The following is a 21,006-nucleotide window of genomic DNA, read 5'->3' on the forward strand; positions in this document are numbered from 1 at the left end:
ATATTGCACCCAAACGAAATTTGCGTCCTTTTCTTCCCACAAATAGAGCTTTCTTTTGATGGTATTTGATTGCCTCTGCGATTTTTTTTTTTTTGCGATATAAATGGAAAAAGAGCGAAAATTTTGAAAAAAAAAGATATTTTCTTCTTTTTGTTATAAGAAAAATCGAATAAACTAAATTTTAGTCATACATTGAGGGCAAAATTTATTCAGCCACATGTCTTTAGTAAAAAAAATGTCAATAAGCGTATATTTTTTGGTTTGCGCAAAAGTTATAGCGTCTACAAACTAGAGTACATTTTCTGGAATTTACACAGCTTTTAATTTATGACTGCCGATCTCATTTCTTGAGGTGCTAAAATGGCAGGGCAGTACAAATCCCCCCCAAATGACCCCATTTTGGAAAGTAGACACCCCAAGGAAATTGCTGATGGGTATGTTGAGCCCATTGAATATTTATTTTTTTTGTCCTAAGGGATTGAATAATGACAAAAAAAAAATAAAAATTTTTTTTTACAAAAAGTTGTCACTAAATGATATATTGTTCACACATACCATGGTTATATGTGGAATTGCACCCCAAAATATATTCCGCTACTTCTCCCGAGTATGGGGATACCACATGTGTGGGACTTTTTGGGAGTCTAGTCGCGCACGGCACCCCGAAAACCAATCACCACCTTCAGGATTTCTAAGGGTGCAAATTTTTGATTTAACTCCTCACTACCTATCACAGTTTCGAAGGCCATAAAATGCCAAAATAGCACAAAACCCCCCAAAATTACCCCATTTTGGAAAGTAGACACCCCAAGCTATTTACTGAGAGGCATGTTGAGTCCATGGAATATTTTATATTTTGCCACAAGTTGCGGGAATATTACAAACTTTTTTTTTTTGCACCAAGTTGTCACTAAATGATATATTGCTCACACATGCTATGGGCATATGTGAAATGACACCCCAAAATACATTCTGCTGCTTCTCCCGAGTACGGGGATACCACATGTGTGGGACTTTTTGGGAGTCTAGTCGCGCACGGCACCCCGAAAACCAATCACCACCTTCAGGATTTCTAAGGGTGCAAATTTTTGATTTAACTCCTCACTACCTATCACAGTTTCGAAGGCCATAAAATGCCAAAATAGCACAAAACCCCCCCAAATGACCCTATTTTGGAAAGTAGACACCCCAAGCTATTTACTGAGAGGCATGTTGAGTCCATGGAATATTTTATATTTTGCCAAAAGTTGCGGGAATATTACAAACTTTTTTTTTTTTGCACAAAGTTGTCACTAAATGATATATTGCTCACACATGCTATGGGCAGAAGTCAAATTACACCCCAAAATAAATTCTGCTGCTTCTCCCGAGTACGGGGATACCACATGTGGGGGACTTTTTGGGAGCCTAGCCACGTACGGGACCCCGAAAACCAAGCACTGCCTTCCGGATTTGAATATAAAATGCTATAAAAAACAAACTAACCAGAGTCACCCGTAACACTTATACGGTGATCAGTGGTGAAAGGGTTAACTAGGGGCAATCAGGGGGTTCAAATTTTTATTAGGTAGTATATGGGGGTCCCTGGCGCTATATAAAAACCTGACGGGGAACCTAAATAACTAACTGGCTAACCAGCGTCACCAGTGACACTTATACTGTGATCGCTGGTGAAAGGGGGTGAAAGGGTTAACTAGCAGCAATCAGGGGGTTAAAACCATTATTGGGTAGTATATCGGGGTACCTAGCGCTATAAAAACCTGGCGGTGAACCTAAAAAAATAACTAGCTACCTAGCGACACATGCAGCGATCAGAAAAATGATCGCTTAGTGACACTGGCAAAAGGGGGTGAAAGGGTTAACTAGCGGCAATCAGGGGGTTAAAACCATTATTGGGTAGTATATCGGGGTACCTAGCGCTATAAAAACCTGGCGGTGAACCTAAAAAAATAACTAGCTACCTAGCGACTGTAGCGACACTAATGCAGCGATCAGAAAAACGATCGCTTAGTGACACTGGCAAAAGGGGGTGAAAGGGGTTAACTAGCGGCAATCAGGGGGTTAATACCATTATTGGGTAGTATATCGGGGTACCTAGCGATATAAAAACCTGGCGGTGAACCTAAAAAAATAACTAGCTACCTAGCGACACATACAGCGATCAGAAAAATGATCGCTTAGTGACACTGGCAAAAGGGGGTGAAAGGGTTAACTCTAGGGGCAATCAGGGGGTTAAATCTTTATTGGGGGGTGATAGGGGGCTACCCTGGACCTAACACTAACTGTCCTGACAGTTTTTACTGTCACAACTGACACTGAATGCATTGATCAGTAAAGAAATGATCAATGCAATCAGTGACACTGTGACTGGGGGGGGAGGGGGCGATCGGGGGGGGGGGGGGTTTGTGTGCCTGTGTGTACCTACATGTCAGTGTAGTGTTGGTGCACACTTACTATTAGTCTTCTCCTCGTAGTCCGGTCAAAAAGACCGCCCCGAGGAGAATGACATCACTTCCTCCTTCCTGTGTAAACAATACACAGGGGAGGAAGCTTCTCATTGGCCAGGAGCGATCCAGAGGGGGTGGCCGAAAACCAACGGCCATCCCCTCATCACGGAGCGCTCCTGGACCGAATCGGACCGCCGTAAACAGCGGGAGGGGGTCCGATCGGACCCCCCACCCGCTGGAAGGCAATCACGTAGATGTACGTGATTGTGCCTGCCTGTGCCATTGTGCTGACGTACATTGGCAATACGGCGGTCCTGAAGTGGTTAACCACATTTAGTTACAGGTTTTTTTCATTTTTGGCTATTTTGAAATAAAAAAACATATTTTTTTTTTTGTAAACACGGCTAAACGGCCGTTTTTAGATGCTGGTTTCTAGCTGTCAAGTTAAATCGTTCAGAAGAGGTTGAACAACGTCCTGTATACATGAAGCCTTATGGGAACCATACAGATAACAACTCAATGGAAGATTTTCATCTGTTGTCTTTTAGATTTGTGTGAAGAGTGTGTGCAAACATAGTGACTCCTTTTGATTGCTTGCCTTGTAGTTCAGGTGAACTCATAAAACTAGGACTAACCATGCTAGTATGTACTAAGTAATGAGAATTTTGATTTTAAAATATTGATTTAGATAGTTTGTTTTCGAACACCTATAGACCTTAAATATGTTTTTATTTTTTTCTTCTGCTCAATAGGTTTTATATCTACTTACAGACTTGAAAGCACAGCAAAGGGAGGCAAGAAAAAATAAGAACAGTGTTGGACAGCAGAATCTTAATACCATCATGTATGAGGTAAACAGGAGATGCTGTTGTAGGGCTACATATTGTGTGAATGTCATGTCTTCATTAGTTATTGATGCAGATGTCTAGCACACCCCCTACTGAGTCAGACTAGTAGCTTTGCAATCAGTAAATCTTATGCTCCCCCTTATTAAAGCAGAGTTCCACCCAAAAATGGAACTTCCGCTTTAAGCACTCCTCGCCCCCTTACATGCCACATTTGGCATGTCATTTTTTTGGGGGGGGGGGAGTGGGGGCTTCGTTAGGAGGGGGACTTCCTGTCCCACTTCTTCCTTCCCCCCCAGGCACTTCCAAGGCGACTCTTGCCTCAAGACTTTCGCCTTAGGCGGCCCCTCCCTCTAGGCGATCTCCTGGAACACGTGACGGGTCCCAGGAGATCGCCTGTTCACTCCAGGAGCGCAGTGCAACTCGTGTATGCGCCGTGCATGCCCGGCCGTGAAGCCGAAAGCTGTCATGGCTGGGTGCCCAGAGTGGTAATGGAGGCGCCGGCGGAGAGGAGGGGGAGAGGAGCGGCGCTCCGTTCGGCCGCATCGCTGGACCATGGAACAGGTAAGTGTCTGTTTATTAAAAGTCGGCAACTACACTTTTTGTAGCTGCTGACTTTTAATAAACATAAAAAGCCTGGAACTCCACTTTAAGTCTAGGTTTACATCTATGTGGGCCACGCTTGATGTGCTTTTCAGGCAGGTTTAGCAGTGCTTTTTTAAACCCTCTTTTTTTATGCATTTTTGTATGCAGTTTTCATGCATTTTGCGGTTTTAGTGTTTTTTTTTTTTTCTCGTCACGTCCTTAACAGCCAATGAGTCATCAGCTGTCAGTGGGGTTTCCCGCTGACAGCTGAATGCAAAATAAAAATCATGAAATATAACGGCGTGGGGTCCCCCCACAGGTCCGGGTCTGGTATGAATTTGAAGGGGACACTCCCATGCCAAAATTTTAAAAAAGAAAGGGGCATGGGGTCCCCCCAAAATCCATACCAGACCCTTATCTCAGCATACAGCCCGACAGGTCAGGAAAGGGAGGGGACAAGCGAGCCCTCAGCCCCCCCCCCCAACCCAAAGGGCCTCTTCCCGACAACCCTGGGTGGTGGTTGTGGGGATCTACGGGCAGGGGGCTTATCAGAATCTGGAAGACCCTCCAGATCCTGCCCCCCATGTGAATGAGTAGAGGATACCCCTACCCATCCACCAAAAAAAAAGAAGTGTAGTGTTACAAAACAAAAGAGATTTTTGACAAGTCCTTTATTAAAAATATGTGTTTCTTCTGCCTCTTCTCCATCTGCTGTCTTCTCTCTCGGGTGATGTTTTCTTCTTCACCCGCTGCCTGCTAAAAATAAACAACATGGTCTTATTCCAACACTGGCTACCTCTGTTGTGTCGGCTCTTGCTGTCTGACATTTCTTATATAGCCATGGAGACGTGGCCATCCAGTGACATCACCTGAAGATCCGTCCGTTGTGACGTCATATGACTAATTCAGCAAGGAGTGTGTTGGACTTTGGCAGAAAAAAACACTATTTCCACACAGAGAATAGGGATCCTTCTGACAGGGAACACTTTTTTTTTTTTTTATTTAGGCTTTGGTTGCTTTCTAAAACTAGAATTTTTTTTTTTATAGCAGTAAGAAACTAGAATTATAGATAGGGTTGTCACACTTAATGACATAAACAAGAAATAATACATTTCCAAATTTTTATCTTGTAATCCCTATATATGTGCTGAAAAGTATACATATAACAATGTTTAAATACTATTTCTTAGTTAAAAATTGAAGAATATTGTGCGCCGAAAGAATAAAGCTGCTACTAGACAACTGATACCAATTAAGAACAAATTGTAAGAAAATATAAAGCAGCGCTAAATTCAAATTACCTTATATACATATAATGCAAATAATTAAGGATGTGCAAAACAAATATCCAAAGCAACATATAAAGTGCAAGTGCTGTGCAAAGTTTGTGAACTGTCCACCAGATATACAGTCTCTGATAAAAAAAAATCAGGTGTTTGCGCTAAGTGTCTTTACCGTTCTTTTTCAAGATGAGAAACTGCTTCCCCCCACCACACATAACTTAAAAAAAAAAAAAAAAAAAAAAAGCCTCTTGCCAGACAGCAGGGACCATTATGGTGTTACTAAACCCAGGAACCTGCATTCACTATATCTGGTCTGCCACAGCACACAGCACACAGAACATGGAAATGCAAATATTTTAGTAAATATGAACTGCTAAATACCCTTTCTCATCAGCAGTATATAGCAGCCTTGTGACTTCTATCAGTGTCTGGCCAAGCACTGGTTAAAGCTTGTAGGTGGAGTTTTCATTCTTCTATGACTGTCTTATGAGGCTGCATAACTCCTGACCCTCTGTCTGGACAGTGCTGATTGGCTCTGTGCTGATCACATGCACCCTCCCACCCCCCCCCCCCCCACAAAAGTCTGGCAATACACGCCAAATTAAGCATGTGCAGAGTGCCCTCTAGGCTCTGTTTTTATCAGCAGAGGGATTGGGGACTGTAAAAGAAGGGAGGGATCAGAGAAGACAGAATCAAACAGCCTCTTTACACACTGTGGATGGTTAACCCCTCAGATTCCACAGCGGGTATAACCAGCATGCTTTACTGCATATATTTTAGTAACACTTAAAATTATAAATGGTCAGCAGTGCTTATTTATAATTCACGTCACCAAGTTTACCAGCATAGACTATCTCCCACATGTATCTCCTTTGCCACCAGCAAATTCGTAAAATGAAGAATTGTAAAACTCCATTGTGATATATATAAAAACTCATCTTTTATTAAAATTACCAAGCGCGCCAACACGGCAATATAAAAACTATCAAAATATAAACAGTGTTGTATACTGAATCCAACGCAGCAGGCTGAAGATCGTGCCAGACTCCAGTCGGCAGGCATGCATGATGATGTCATATCGTAGCTACGCCCCTGCTCGTCTTGTTGAAAATTACGTTGACGGGGGACTGGCTTTGATGCTAATTCAGGTACATGGAGTTATGCAGTTACCTTCAGGAGATTGGACACCAGCAAAAAAAAAGCTGTAAGTTTAACCACTTCACCTTCCATCATTCTCCAGTTTTGTGTTGGTGGTCCTATAAGAACAGATGTCTTTTCTCCTCTGAGAGAAGTACATTTTTTTTTCCAGATTTTTATCAAAATACATTTTTCTCCATTACGGCAGGGCTCTATGGGCCTTATTTTGCATCTTTCCAGATCAGCTGAGCCTCTGCAATTCTTTGGTGGCTGTACCCGGACCCTGCTGTGAGGAAGAAGCGCGGCAGGCCTGTAATGTGTCCTCAGAGCATTGGACTCTGTTGAAGGCACTCTCCTATACACCCATGGTGTAACTTGTGATACAAGAAAAGTCTCTACCTACTGACATTACTTCAAAGATTAAAGTGTGATTAAACCCTTGTGCGTTGATTTAATATATTATATGAAACCCATGCTTGCTTTTGTGGGTGTTTCACATAATATTTACATTTAGATCTTCATTTAAAACAGTCATGTGCAGGGATAGGCTCGGACCAAGTGTGTGGCAGACATTTTCCAAAGTACAGACCTTGGTGAAGGACACCAAGGTACATATCAAATTAAAGCTATCAAATAACACTGTCTAGTCTCTGGCCTAGTTCCAGAGCAGGCCAGGACAGGTCCCCCATAGATCCCCCTTTAGAACAGGTCAGGCCAGTGTCCCCCATAGCTCCCCCTTTAGAGCAGACCAGGGCCCCCCATAGCTCCCCCTTTAGAGCAGGCCAGGGCAGGTCCCCCATAGATCCCCCCTTTAGAGAAGGACAGGACGGCAGGTCCACCATAGAATAGATCCCCTTTAGTCTTTTTTACCTTACCTTTTACCTGTAGTATATTGCCCAGGTTTTCCTGCTGCACCACACTCCAGGCTCTCCCCTGAAAAGAATATATAATATGTATAATATTTTTTTTAGCCAAAATGTTACTGCTGGAGCCGGGCCTTCACAGAACAGAAGAATCCATTCCAGGTCTCCTCCAGCACCTTGCTTCCTCCGCCTCCCACGCTGGAGTGCCGGCTGCACTGACACTCCCTGTCCCTGCTCCCCCCAGCAAAACACAGATATATCAGTCTGCAGCAGCATAAACTCCTCAACTCCACTGATTCCTTGCTTTCCCCTCCTCAGCTGCCTGTTCTCCCTCCAACAGATCACTCCGCACTCCACTTACTAGAGTGGGCGGCGCAGGACTGATCTACATAACAGTACATAGGAGGAGACTCGGCACAAAGAAAATTCAGTGGCGGCCACAAACACCCTGCCGATCACTGGTCACGTGACTGCCTACATATTCATATAGACAACAAAATTAAACAGCGAATATTGTCAATCAAGATCCTTGAGCTGCCTCAAGTGTGTTGTGAAGTCTCACATGGGGTGGCTCTCTGTGAAGGAAAGAGGAAGTTCATATCTTCCTCAGAATCTGGAGCATGCACAGAACGATTGCCAACACAGAAGAGCAGATAGCCCACAATAGTGTTGCCACTTCAAATAGGGAACTGGCAGGATCACTAGGTATTTACAGCCACAGCATGACTTGAAAAAACAAAAAACAAAAGCACACATAATTTAATGATTTACTGTTTAATGTTTTACTGTTACTGTTAGATACAATTTAAACTTTAGGTTTTAATGTTACGTTAGCGATACAATTTTTGCTCTTCTTGACACAGTGTGCATGTGTTTTAACCTGGAACAACCAGTGGTGGCCATACCTAAAGTAATTTCCCCTGGGTTCCAAACCACTCTGTGGCCTGTGAATGCAAATGAAGAAACCAACTTCTCCAGCTACCGCTTAGTACAAAGAGACTTTCATCAATCTGCAGTATGGAGTTGTGCAACATGTGTCCTCATACAGTCAATGTAAGCAGTGATATCATTTAAAAGATTGGTTCAGTCCTACACAGACAATAGAGATCAGCTTCAAAATTAACCCCCCCTGCGCATTGACCTTATTCCACTCAAAATTACTTAAAGCAACAGCAGGTCGTCTCTGCTGGAGAGATCAACAATGGGTTTAGTGACCTCAAGGGGAGACCTACAGTGCCTAGCAAAAATATTCACCCCCCTTGGCTTTTTACTTATTTTTTTACATTAGAGCCTTTAGTTCAATGTTTTTTTAAATCTGAATTATATGTGATGGATCAGAACACAATAGTCTAAGTTGGTGACGTAAAATTAGAAAAATATATACATAAAATTATTTTTCAGAAATAAAAAAAACTGATAATTGGCATGTGCGTATGTATTCACCCCCTTTGTTATGAAGCCCATAAAAAGCTCTGGTGCAACCATATACACACCTTTTTGAACGCCTAAGCAAGAGGCACCCCTAACTGAATACCAAGGAAATCTCCAAACAAGTAAGGGACAATGTTGTTGAGAAGTACAAGTCAGGATTAAGTTATAAAAAATAAATTAAAAAAAATACAAATTTCCATTCAAATCTACCATAACCAAAGGAAAAGAACATGGCACAACAGCAAACCTGCCAAGAAACGGCCGCACACCAAAACTCACAGACCGGGCAAGGGGGGGCATTAATAACAGAGACCTAAGGTAACCCTGGAGAAGCAGCAGAGTTCCACAGCAGAGACTGGAGTATCTGAACATAGGGTGACAATCTGTATGCTCCATAGAGTTGGGTTTTATGGCAGAGTGGCCAGATGAAAGCCATTACTTTCAGCAAAAACAAAATTGCATGTTTTGAGTTTGCAAAAAGGCATGTGGGAGGCTCTCAAAATGTATGGAGGAAGATGCTCTGGTCCGATGAGACTAAAATTTAACATTTTGTCCGTCAAAGAAAAAACTATGTCTGTCGCAAACCCAACACATCACATCACTCAAAGAACACCATCCCCACAGTGAAACATGGTGGTGGCAACATGCTGTGGGCAGTGGCGGCCTGTCCATAGGGGGCGCCGCCCCCCCCCCCCCTCAGTCTAAAAAATAAAATAAAAAAAAAATAAAGTAAAAAAAAGGGGCCCTTTAAGACATAAAAAAAAAGTCATTTAACATAGTGTACTGTGGCGCCGGTCGCAGTGCACTATGAGAAGCGCCACATCGATGCAATCACAAGATTGCATCCATGGCGCTTCATTTGCGGGTTAAAAACCTGCCTTGCGGCGCACTGTAGAACGCCAACTAGCTTCCGCCCGTAAAATCACTGTGATTCTACGGGCGGAAGCATTGTCATTCAGAGATGGGCAGGTCACTTCCGGCTTTCGGCTGCTTCACGACCCCGGAAGTGACGTCGGCAGCTCCATTCCTCAGCCCGAGCGGAGCTGAAAGACTGTGAGTGGCATAATTGACTCTCTGACTGTGAAAAAAAATGAAATAATTCAGTAAATAATTAATTACCAAATGCACCTGACCTAAGCCTTTACTAGAGAACTCTCTGTGTGCTGTGCACATGTGCAGGAATTATTATATTAGAGAGCAATAAGCAATTTGTAAAAGAAACAAATAATTTCATGCTTCTTGCAGGAGGATCACATCATGCCATGCGGTATTCTTATTCAGCAAGTGCAAAGTAATGGTCTGCTATGTTGCTTGTTACTCACAGTTAATTTGCTGGCAGAGACATTTTATAAACCTTTTTTGTATTTTAGTGTAAATATGAGATCTGAGGACTTTTTGACCCAGATCTCATATTTAAGAGGACCTGCCATGCTTTTTTCTATTACAAGGAATGTTTACATTCCTTGTAATAGGAATAAAAGTAACACCATTTTTTTTTTTAAAACTGTGAAAAAAAATGTTTTTTAAAGCACCTAGTCCCGACGATCTCGCATGCATAAGCGAACGCATACGTGAGTACTGGGCTCGGCCGCCCGCATATGAAAATGTCAAACCACACATATGAGGTATCGCCGCGATCGTTAGACTGAGCTCAATAATTCTAGCCCTATACCTCCTCTATAACTTAAGACGCAACCTGTAGAATTTTTTAAACGTTGCCTGTGGAGATTTTTGAGGGTAAAAGTTTGACGCCATTCCATGAGCAGGCGCAATTTAGAAGCGTGACATGTTGGGTATCAATTTACTCGGCGTAACATTATCTTTCGGAATATATCTAAAAATTGGGGTAACTTTAATGTTATCTTATTTTTTTATTTAAAAAAATGATTTTTTTTCAAAATAAAGTGCGCTTGTAAGACCATTGTGCAAATACAGTATGAATGAAAATAAGTATTGCAATGACCGCAATTTTATTCTCTAGGGTGTTAGAAAAAAACCCAATATATAATGTTTGGGGGTTTCTAAGTAATTTTATAGCAAAAAAAAAACAGTTTTAAAGATGTAAACACCTAAATTTTAAAATGAGGCTGGCCCTTAAGTGGTTCAGAAGGTATTTGCTGTATATAACGTTTAAGAATCAGATCACTGCTCGGTCAGATACATAAACCCAGGGCAGGGACATCTTTAAGGCCGGGCAAAAGAGGCAGCTGCCCTGGCATTGTTGTGTGTCCCCAAGCAGCTGACTCATACTTGCAAACTATCCCAGTTTAAATTCCCTTGTCCCTTGAGGTTTTAGTCCTGTGCTATGTCCCAATATCTCAGTGTGAAGTTCTGTTACTAAAGCTGCCCAGCCCTATTGTTGTGTACAGATAACTCATCTGCAGAGTGCAGACCCTGTGTTTACATGTAAATACCGGCATTCATATGTAAATAGCGGCGGACCGGTGGCATTGATATGTAAATAATAGAGGGGCCATTCATATGTATATCATCTCAAATACAAATTTTTGCCCAGGGTTCAATCAATATTAAAGCTTTTTTATTTATTTATTTCTGTATTTATTTATTTTTATGTAAAAGGACGAACTTCCAATGCAAAAGGCTGGACTGATATTTTCAATCCACAAATCTATATATGATGTGCAGGGTCCTTTGTATAATGTAGAGCCTGGTATGGTATATGATGTGCAGAGTCCTGTGTATAATGTAGAGCCTGGTATGGTATATGATGTGCAGAGTCATGTGTATAATGTAGAGCCTGGTTCATGATGCATCTCTGGTGTATAATGTAGAGCCTGGTATAATGTACAGAGCCCCTTCCATCAGAATAATACCTCTTTCACATCAGAAGCTCCCCATGACATAAGAGTTTGTTTGCTGTTGTAAACAAAAAATCACTGATTCGTGTGTACTTTTATTGCATTCTTTAACAGTTCGTTTAAACATTGACATTTTCAATATTTTATCCAGATATATAATCTGTCCTGTGATTCTGGGGCTGTATACTCTGTCCTGTGATCTGAGCTGTATACTCGTGACACTATGGGTGGAAGGAAGTGGAATACAGGGGACGGATTAGGTGGATTACACAAGGGGCGTGGTTTATGAGAAGTGGGATGGGCGGGGTCATGATGGAAGGGGTCTGGCGCCCTCCCATCCAAAAACGTCACCAGCCGCTACTGGCTGTGGGGATGTTTTTCAGTAGTCGGGACTGGGAAACTGGTCAGAGTTGGGGAAAAGATGGATGATGCTAAATACAGGGATATTCTTGAGCAAATCCTGTGCCACTCTGTTATTTGAGGCTATGATGGAGGTTCACCTTCCAGCAGGACAATGACCACAAGCACACTTCTAAAGCAAAACTTGAGAGGTTTAAGGGAAAATATGTAAATGTGTTGGAATGGCCTAGTCAAAACCCAGACCTTAATCCAGTAGAAAATCTGTGGTCAGACTTAGATTGCTGTTCACAAGAGCAAACCATCCAAACCAACTTGAAGGAGCTGGAGCAATGTGCAAAAATCCCAGTGGTAAGATGCGGCAAGCTTGTAGAGACTTATCCAAAGCGACTTGGAGCTGTGATAGCCACAAAAGGTGGCTCTACAGAGTATTGTCTTTAGGGGGGTGAATAGTTATGCACATTGAGCAAAAGATCTATAAAATGAATCAATACATCAAACGTTAGACTAATCCATCAATAGAGAAACAGCGCATAATACTACATTTACAATAACTGATTATTAATTGCAATGGCTGTTCAGATAAAAAATATACTAATCATGCATGAACTCGTAGTGTACATTCAGTCCAAAATTTCAAAGTATATATCTGAACTTGTAGTCCATCTCCAATGTTCAATTATTATCCCTTGAAAATAAATCCGATCAGGGAGAGATCTGACACAGTTCTTTAGATTTATGACATATATTGCACCTCTACCCGGAATACACCTCCACACGTGCACTACCACACACACAACACACCGGAGGATCTGTGAAAGCGAGAAATCCCCCTTTGGTATTACTCTTACCAGACTCAGCTGGTTTCACAAGCCTTATCGGACACTCTTGCTGGCTCCTAGTTCAGGTCTCCATCAACGTCATATGTCGGGTGTGCAAGATCTCAGAGAAGGGTAATCATAAAAAGCGCATATAGTGTAATTCCGTCACACAACAAAAAGTTTTATTTAATAAAAAAACATCAAACATTGCACTCACAAACATAAAATCTTTCAGAACATTGGTTCATTATATATACACCGCTTGTTGAATCAACCAGGATGAAGGATAGTCCTACCGCCCTCAGCTGTGAGTTGTTCCCTGCTGATAGCTCCCGGTCTGGACACCTCTCCTTCTTCTCTCCTGTCAATCCTGCTATGCTAGTATTGTATGGTTCCATCTGACGCGTTTCGTCGTATTGACATCATCTGAGCGTGGAGCCATACCTTCCCATCACCTTTTTATACCTCTAGGGTCAGTATTAGTAACCCTTCGTGGAGTTCTGTCATTAATTTTTCAATGCACCCCACTACTCAATATTTCGCTCTATCACTAGATAACGCCAGCAGGACATGCTAAACTTGTCCTAAAATGTGTGATCCTCATTTGTATCACTCTCTCCCGATCGGCTACCTTCACTCTCTAGTGCGGGGGATGTCAACTAACACACCCAGTGATATCCCATTCATAATACTACTCATATGCGGCTGAGGTGTGCCCTGCAAAAATGTTCTACATCTAAGAGGTGTATTATAATCGGTCACCTCAATGGAGCGGGTAACAGTGCGCTAATTCCAATCTTTTTTATTTCTGCTGAAGGACTCACCGAGATGAACCTACATATTCAGGTGCCTGCCCGGAGCACAAGCCCTGCTCCGCTTGTCATTCAGCATCACACTGGACTCAGACTTACGAGTCCATAATCAGTGGATGACACATTCACCTTTCCGTCTCGGCGGATAGGATAACCTAGACTGATCCCACCACCCTCCGGTAGACACAGATTTGCCCTCTCTGCAAATAGACCATACACTACATGATCTTAATCGTGAGTGAAGGTAGAAATATAGCAGTCATCTCCATTATACTATATTTCACCCTAAATGTAAATAAATTCATGTCTAAACGCAACCCTACTAAAAATCTTATTAAAAACTACATAAAATCGGAACTATTCTCATATTAATCACCCACCCTCAATAAAGCATTAATTACGAGCACAGGAACGTAATAGTAACATGTTTCTCTGGATAACTATAACCCACATGTAGCCATATCCTTATATACGTGATTTAATACAAAGATTAAAAAGATAAAATAATATCTTATTAAAAACTGCATAAAATCGGGACTATTGTCATATTTATCACCCACTCAGCTTAATCATCCACCCAAATAAATCTTGTTAAAAACTGTATAAAATCGGAACTATTCTCATATTAAACACCCCCCCTCATTTAAGCATTAATATGAGCAAAAAAACGTAATAGTAACATGATTCTCTGGATAACTCTAACACACATGTAGCCATATTCTTATATAGGTAATTTGATACAGAGATAAGTATTGTATTACTATTTGATCCTTTTATCTCTGTATCAAATTACGTATATAAGGATATGTCCGTCTCCGCTCACTGTGCAGAGACGGAACTGTCAGATCTCCGCTCTCCTCTATGGGGAGATCGGATGAAAATGGACCGCCTGTCTGTTTTCATCCGATTCGCCAGACGGATGGAAAATAGGGTTTCCTTCGGTCTGGATTTAGCGGAGCGGATCGGATGTTAGCAGACATGTCAGCGGTGACATCCGTCACTCCATAGAGGTACATGGAGCGTCCATTCAGGTCCGTCTGAAAAAACTGACAGGCGGACCTGAACGGTCCGCATGTGTGAAAGGGGCCTAATTGTGGCATCCATATCATCTTCATCAAATTAGCTCTGCCTATTATCGTTGGAGGCAATTTATTCAAAATTTTACCTACTTGTTTAAACTGCTTAAATCATGGGGTTAAATTCCTCTCCACATATGTATTTATTTGTGATGTAATTTTGTACACCTAGAAACTACAGTTATTTGAAAAACCGATAGTGACAAATTGGTCATCAGATCATGTTAATTAAAGACATTACTGCCTTTAAAAAAGATGATGTGTCCTCCAATAATAAAAAGTATATCATCAGCATATAAAGCAATTTTATCCTTTCCCAAGGATCTACAAAACCCAATAATATTTGATGATTGACGGATAGAAGCAGCCAATGGTTCTAGAGCCAAAGCAAAACTTGAAAGACATCCCTGTCTTGTTCCTCTTTGTAATGAAAAGGTTCTGATATATGTCCATTTACCTGCACTCGTGCCCACAGGGCAGCATAAAGAAGTCTTATCCAGGTTATAAACTGGGATCCAAAACCAGACTTTTCTAAGCAATGCCATAAATAATCCAATTCTATGCTATTAAAAGCTTTTACCGCATCAAGCAATAATATAGCTCTATTACCCATATTTTCAGATGGAACCTGCAGATTAAGAAATATTTACTGCAATAGACCTATTTGGAATATAGCCAGATTGATCTATATACACAATCTAGGATATTACTTTTGCCAATCTAATGGCTAATGGAAAATGTGGGGAAAAAACTGTGCTAAAACGAGCTGCTAACACTCGAAGTCTAACATGAATGGTGAAGCAATAGTGTAGCGCTAATATAGACAATGAAATTGACAATGCATGTGCTTAAACACAATCTGTATGTGTTAGAGGAAAATTATGTGAAAAACAATAATAAGTGTGCATTAACACAGTGAACCCAATGGGTGCATGAGTCCAATAGTGGATATAAACTACAAATCAAACACCAAACCAAAGAACCTTCTTTTTTGGTCTGCTCCAGGCTACCTATTAATTGCAGTTGGAGTGTATGAGGAGCTGTTCGAGGAAACGCCTACCTTGATCTTAGTGTCTGTGGAGTCGGGGACCCTGCACCTGATCTACTTGACCATTTCCCGTGTACAACGCTTAATCCAGACCTTTCAGGACCCTGAACCTTTCTGACCCACTGTCGTAAGACGTGTGTGTGTGTGTATATAGCAAACAAACAAGAGTTGGGGTCATTGGCGCTACCTGTAGAAAAGGGCACAGAGGGGAAAAGGGGGATATATAAATACAGATATAGGTATACAGTCAAAATTAGGCACCTATCAACCTCACCTAGGTGCTAGAGCAGGCCCCTGATGGGAATAACACCTTGAGGTATGTGCAAGTGTGCAGGTGCTAAACGCCCTCAAAAAATGTACAAATGTGCAGCTACACAGGATAGCCCCCCCCCCCCCCCCCAGGCGGATTACACCACACCCACTGCCCAAGGGTTCCTAGTGAATTTGTATAAAATAAATCCGATATACCAGAGTGTAGTGACTATGAAAAATGTCAGCGTATATATACCATACGTGAATCAAGTCATACCAATGATCCTTAATGCTAAGGAGAATATATACTATGCAAAATTACATATTATAGTATCCCAGTATTTTGCATGTGGCATATAAAGATCTAAATCGTGCAATAATACAATAAAAAAAATGATATTGTGCAATAGTGTTGCATACACAGCAAAAGAAATAAAAATGGATAAAAACAAAATGAAAATCAAGCAGGGAAGATGTGGCAAGACCCTGAAGTCCAAAAAAATCGATGATCAAAACACCACCATAAAATACATATATAAGTCTAAATATGTGAGTGAGAGTATATAACAGTTCCCATATGGGTAATCATCAGGTTGTGCATATAAATGTATCAGAGAACAATCACTGATGACTTTTGTGCTCGCGGTATTTCCAGATGACTTGTATGCTCCCCCTCAAGGGTGCCCACTCACCGAATCCCGTCACCCCTGCAGGGGTAGTGTGCATGTAGTTCCACTATATTTAACCGGTTCAGCCAGGTATCCACTTTGTGGGCTCTAGAGGCGTCCCTTGGGCTCCAGGTTAGATAGACTAGGAGGGATCTACTGGGGAGCAGACAGGAGGAATCTGCTAGAGCTAAGGAATGTATTACTGCTTACGTCTATGTAACCTGAACAGGCCTCACCATGATCAACCAAGTAAGTTGAGTACATGTGCTCAGCGTCATATCCAGAGGTTGTCTTTGGGAAATAGACGTATGAGTGCTGCCAGCATTGCTGCAGAGGGTTAAGGGGTGGGGGGGTCAGCCTGTCAGTGCTCAGACCATGCGCTGCACACTGAATCAAAAGGGTCTGCATGGTTGTCATCCCAGAAGGAAGCCTCTTCTAAAGATGATGCACAAGAAAGCCCATAAACAGCTTGCTGAAGACAAGCAGACCAGAGGACATAGAATACTGGAACCATGTCCTGTGGTTTGATGAGACCAAGATATACTTATTTGGTTCAGATGGTGTCAAGCATGTGTGACGGCAACCAGTTGAGTAGTACAAGGACAAGTGTGTCTTGCCTACAGTCAAGCATGGTGGTGGGAATGTTATGATCTAGGGCTGCATGAGTGCTGCCAGCACTGGGGAGCTACAGTTCATTGAGGGAACCATGAATGCCAATATGTACTGGAGCAGAGCACGATGCCCTCTCTTCAGGGACAGGGCTGCAGGGCAGTATTCCAACATCATAACGTCCCCAAACACACCTCCAAGATAACCACTGCCTTGCTAAAGAAGCTGAGAATTAAAGGTGACAGACTGGCCAAGCATGTCTCCAGACCTAAACCCTATTGAGCATCTGTGGGGCATCCTCAAATGGAAGGTGGAAGAATGCAAGGTCTTTAACATCCACCAGCTCCGTGATGTCATCATGGAGCAGAGGAAGAGAACTCCACTGACAACCTGTGAAGCTCTGGTGAACACCATGCCGAAGAGTGTTAAGGTAGTGCTGGAAAATAATGGTGGCCACACAAAATATTGACTCTTTGGGCCCAATTTGGACATATACGGACTTTTGTTGCCAGCGGTTTAGACATTAATAGCTGTATGTTGAGTTATTTTGAGAGGACGGCAAATTTACACTGTTATACAAGCTGTACACTCACTACTTTACATTGTAGCAACATGTCAACGTGTATTCACTTTTGTGAGATCTGCTTTTGAATCCACTTCTGTGTGCGTTTCTGTGATAGGGTTCGCTATATATTGAAGTCTGACCTTTAAGACCTCCTCCATCACTAATTGTTCCCAAGTCCTAGATCTTTTTTTAATCCTTGAAATTCGAGTGATAAACAAGCCTCTCATATAAGCTTTTAAAGAGTCCCAATAGATCTGTGAAAATACAGAGGGCTTGGTAACAGTTCTATAAGCTAGAATATCAAGCATTATTTTCTGCTTTGAAGCAAAAAAGGTCAAACCAATCAGGGTTGATCTTCCATAGAGTGCGAGTCTGAGTTGAATTTAGAGCTAGCTTAACCACTTCACCCCCAGACCAACTGTCAGCCTAAGGACCAGAGGTCTTTTTACAATTTCGCACTGCACTGCTTTAACTGGTAATTGCGCGGTCATGCAATGTTGTATCCAAATGAAATTTGCGTCCTTATCTTCCCACAAATAGAGCTTTCTTTTGATGGTATTTGATTGCCTCTGCAATTTTTTTACTTTTTTGCGATATAAATGGAAATGAAAATTTCGAGAAAAAAAGATATTTTCTACTTTTTGTTATAAGAAAAATCGAATAAACTCAATTTTAGTCATACATTTAGGGCAAAATTTATTCAGCCACATGTCTTTAGTAAAAAAATGTCAATAAGCGTATATTTATTGGTTTGCGCAAAAGTTATAGCGTCTACAAACTAGAGTACATTTTCTGGAATTTACACAGCTTTTAATTTATGACTGCCTATCTCATTTCTTGAGGTGCTAAAATGGCAGGGCAGTACAACCCCCCCCCCCCCCCCAAAATGACCCCATTTTGGAAAGTAGACACCCCAGGGAAATTGCTGAGGGGCATGTTGAGCCCATTGAATATTTTTTTTTTGTCCCAAGTGATTGAATAATGACAAAAAAAAAAGTTTACAAAAAGTTGTCACTAAATGATATATGGCTCACACAGTTATATGTGGAATTGCACCCCAAAATATATTCTGCTGCTTCTCCTGAGTACTGGGATACCACATATGTGGGACTTTTTGGTAGTCTAGCCGCGTATGGCACCTCGAAAACCAATCGCTGCCTTCAGGATTTCTAAGGGTGCAAATTTTTGATTTCACTCCTTACTACCTATCACAGTTTCGAAGGCCATAAAATGCCAAAATAGCACAACCCCCCCCCCCCCCCATGACCCCATTTTGGAAAGTAGACACCCCAAGCTATTTACTGAGAGGCATGTTGAGTCCATGAAATATTTTTGCCACAAGTTGCAGGAATATTACAATTTGTTTTTTTTTGCACAAAGTTGTCACTAAATGATATATTGCTCACACATGCTATGGGCATAAGTGAAATTACACCCCAAAATAAATTCTGCTGCTTCTCCCGAGTATGGGGATACCACATGTGGGGGACTTTTTGGGAGTCTAGCCACGTACGGGACTCCGAAAACCAAGCACCGCCTTCAGGATTTAAATATAAAACGCTACAAAAAAAACCTGTTAGTAATCGCAGGGATCAGGCCTGACTGCGAACGCTGCAGTTATGTGTTTAGTGTTTTGTAAGTGACAGTGATCGATCGATACTGCACTTGGGTTGGCTGGGTGGAGGGGCAAAACGCAGGTGCCAGCAGGTATCTGGGGTGATCCCGCTAACAATGCATTTTTTTTTGGAACCCTAAACTGCTGGGGACACTAGTATAGATCAAATCAGATATATATATATGCTTTGCGCGTGGGTGTTAACGGTACTGGCACTAACCTAGCGCTGCCTGGGGCGACGCAGACCCTGACCCTAAAACCTAATTGATATCACCTGCCAGGTGATCAGGGGGTTAAACCTTTATTGGGTAATAAATGGTGGGTGCCCTGATGCTATAAAAAGCAAACTAACCAGAGTCACCCGTAACACTTATACAGTGATCACTGGTGAAAGGGTTAACTAGGGGCAATCAGGGGGTTAAAATCTTTATTAGGTAGTATATGGGGTCCCTGGCGCTATATAAAAACCTGACGGGGAACCTAAATAACTAACTGGCTAACCAGCGTCACCAGTGGCACTTATACGGTGATCGCTGGTGAAAGGGTTAACTAGGGGCAATCGGGGAGTTAAAACCATTATTGGGTAGTATATGGGGGTACGTAGCGCTATAAAAACCTGGCGGTGAACCTAAAAAAATAACTAGCTACCTAGCAGCACTAGTGACACTAATGCAGCGATCAGAAAAACGATTGCTTAGTGACACTGGCAAAAGGGGGTAAAAGGGTTAACTAGGGGCAATCAGGGGGTTAAACCTTTATATGGGGGTGGTAGGGGGCTACCCTGGACCTAACACTAACTGCCCTGACAGTTTTTACTTTTACAACTGACACTAAATGCAGTAATCAGAAAATAAATGATCAGTGACACTGTGACTGGGAGGGGGGGGCGATCGGGGGGGGGGGGGGGGGGTTTGTGTGCCTATGTGTACCTACATGTCAGTGTAGTGTTGGTGCACACTTACTTTCTCTCTTCTCCTCACAGTCCGGTCAAAAAGACCGCCCCGAGGAGAATGACATCACTTCTCATTTCTCACTTCTGATTTGCCAGGAGCAATCGAGAGGGGATGGCCAACGGCCATCCCTTCATCCTGGATCAGTCCTGAAGCGAAACGGACCGCCGCATCCGATCGGACCCCCCCACCCGCTGGAAGGCAAGCACGTACATGTACGTGCTTGTGCCTGTACATGCCATTCTGTTGACGTACATTGGCATGCGGCGGTCCTTAAGTGGTTAAGAGGAAGTGTTGTCACATAAAAAGATATAATAAAATATTTACAAAAATGTGAGGAGTGTAATTTTTGGCAATAACAAAGATTTGGACTGCAGAGAGAGATATATAATTTTGCCCCTGTATTAATCATTAGTAAGACATTGTCTGGAGTATGCAGTTCAGTTTTGGGCATCAGTTCACAAAAAGGATATTGGGGGAACTGGAGAAAGTGCAGAGAAGGGCAACCAAACTGATAAGAGACACAGAGGAGCTCAGCTATGAGGAAAGATGAGAGTAACTGAATTTATTCACTCTTTAGAAGAGGAGATTAAGGGGGATATGATCAACAAGGGGGCACTCTTTATATCTGGAGGAAAAGAGCTTTAATCTCCAAATATGGAAAGGTTTCTTCACAGTAAGAGTTTTGAAAAATGTGCAATAGACTACCTCAAGAGCTGGATCATGCAAGCTCAGTGGACTGTTTTTGGAAAGGCTTGGATACTTTCCTAAATGTACATAATATAACTGGATACTAATATTTATAGGTAAAGTTGATCCAGAT

At 42.0% G+C, this 21,006-nt stretch overlaps 1 protein-coding gene across 3 annotated transcripts in view; it reads left to right on the top strand.

The window, feature by feature from the left end:
- CRCP (CGRP receptor component) overlaps positions 1 to 21,006 on the top strand; it is an 84,459-nt gene that overhangs the window by 13,824 nt on the left and 49,629 nt on the right. For 2 of the 3 annotated variants that reach the window (XM_077482271.1, XM_077482272.1), the window contains exon 3: positions 3,200 to 3,298. The exons of the other annotated variant lie outside the window; for it this stretch is intronic. In XM_077482271.1, the coding sequence (XP_077338397.1) occupies positions 3,200 to 3,298 (99 nt within the window). The remainder of the gene's footprint in view (positions 1 to 3,199; positions 3,299 to 21,006) is intronic. 3 annotated transcript variants of the gene reach the window in all.

This window comes from Lithobates pipiens, unplaced genomic scaffold, assembly GCF_037356315.1.
Source record: "Lithobates pipiens isolate NorthernLeopardFrog02 unplaced genomic scaffold, aLitPip1_a1.2 Scaffold_16, whole genome shotgun sequence".
Classification (NCBI taxonomy): Eukaryota; Metazoa; Chordata; class Amphibia; order Anura; family Ranidae; genus Lithobates; species Lithobates pipiens.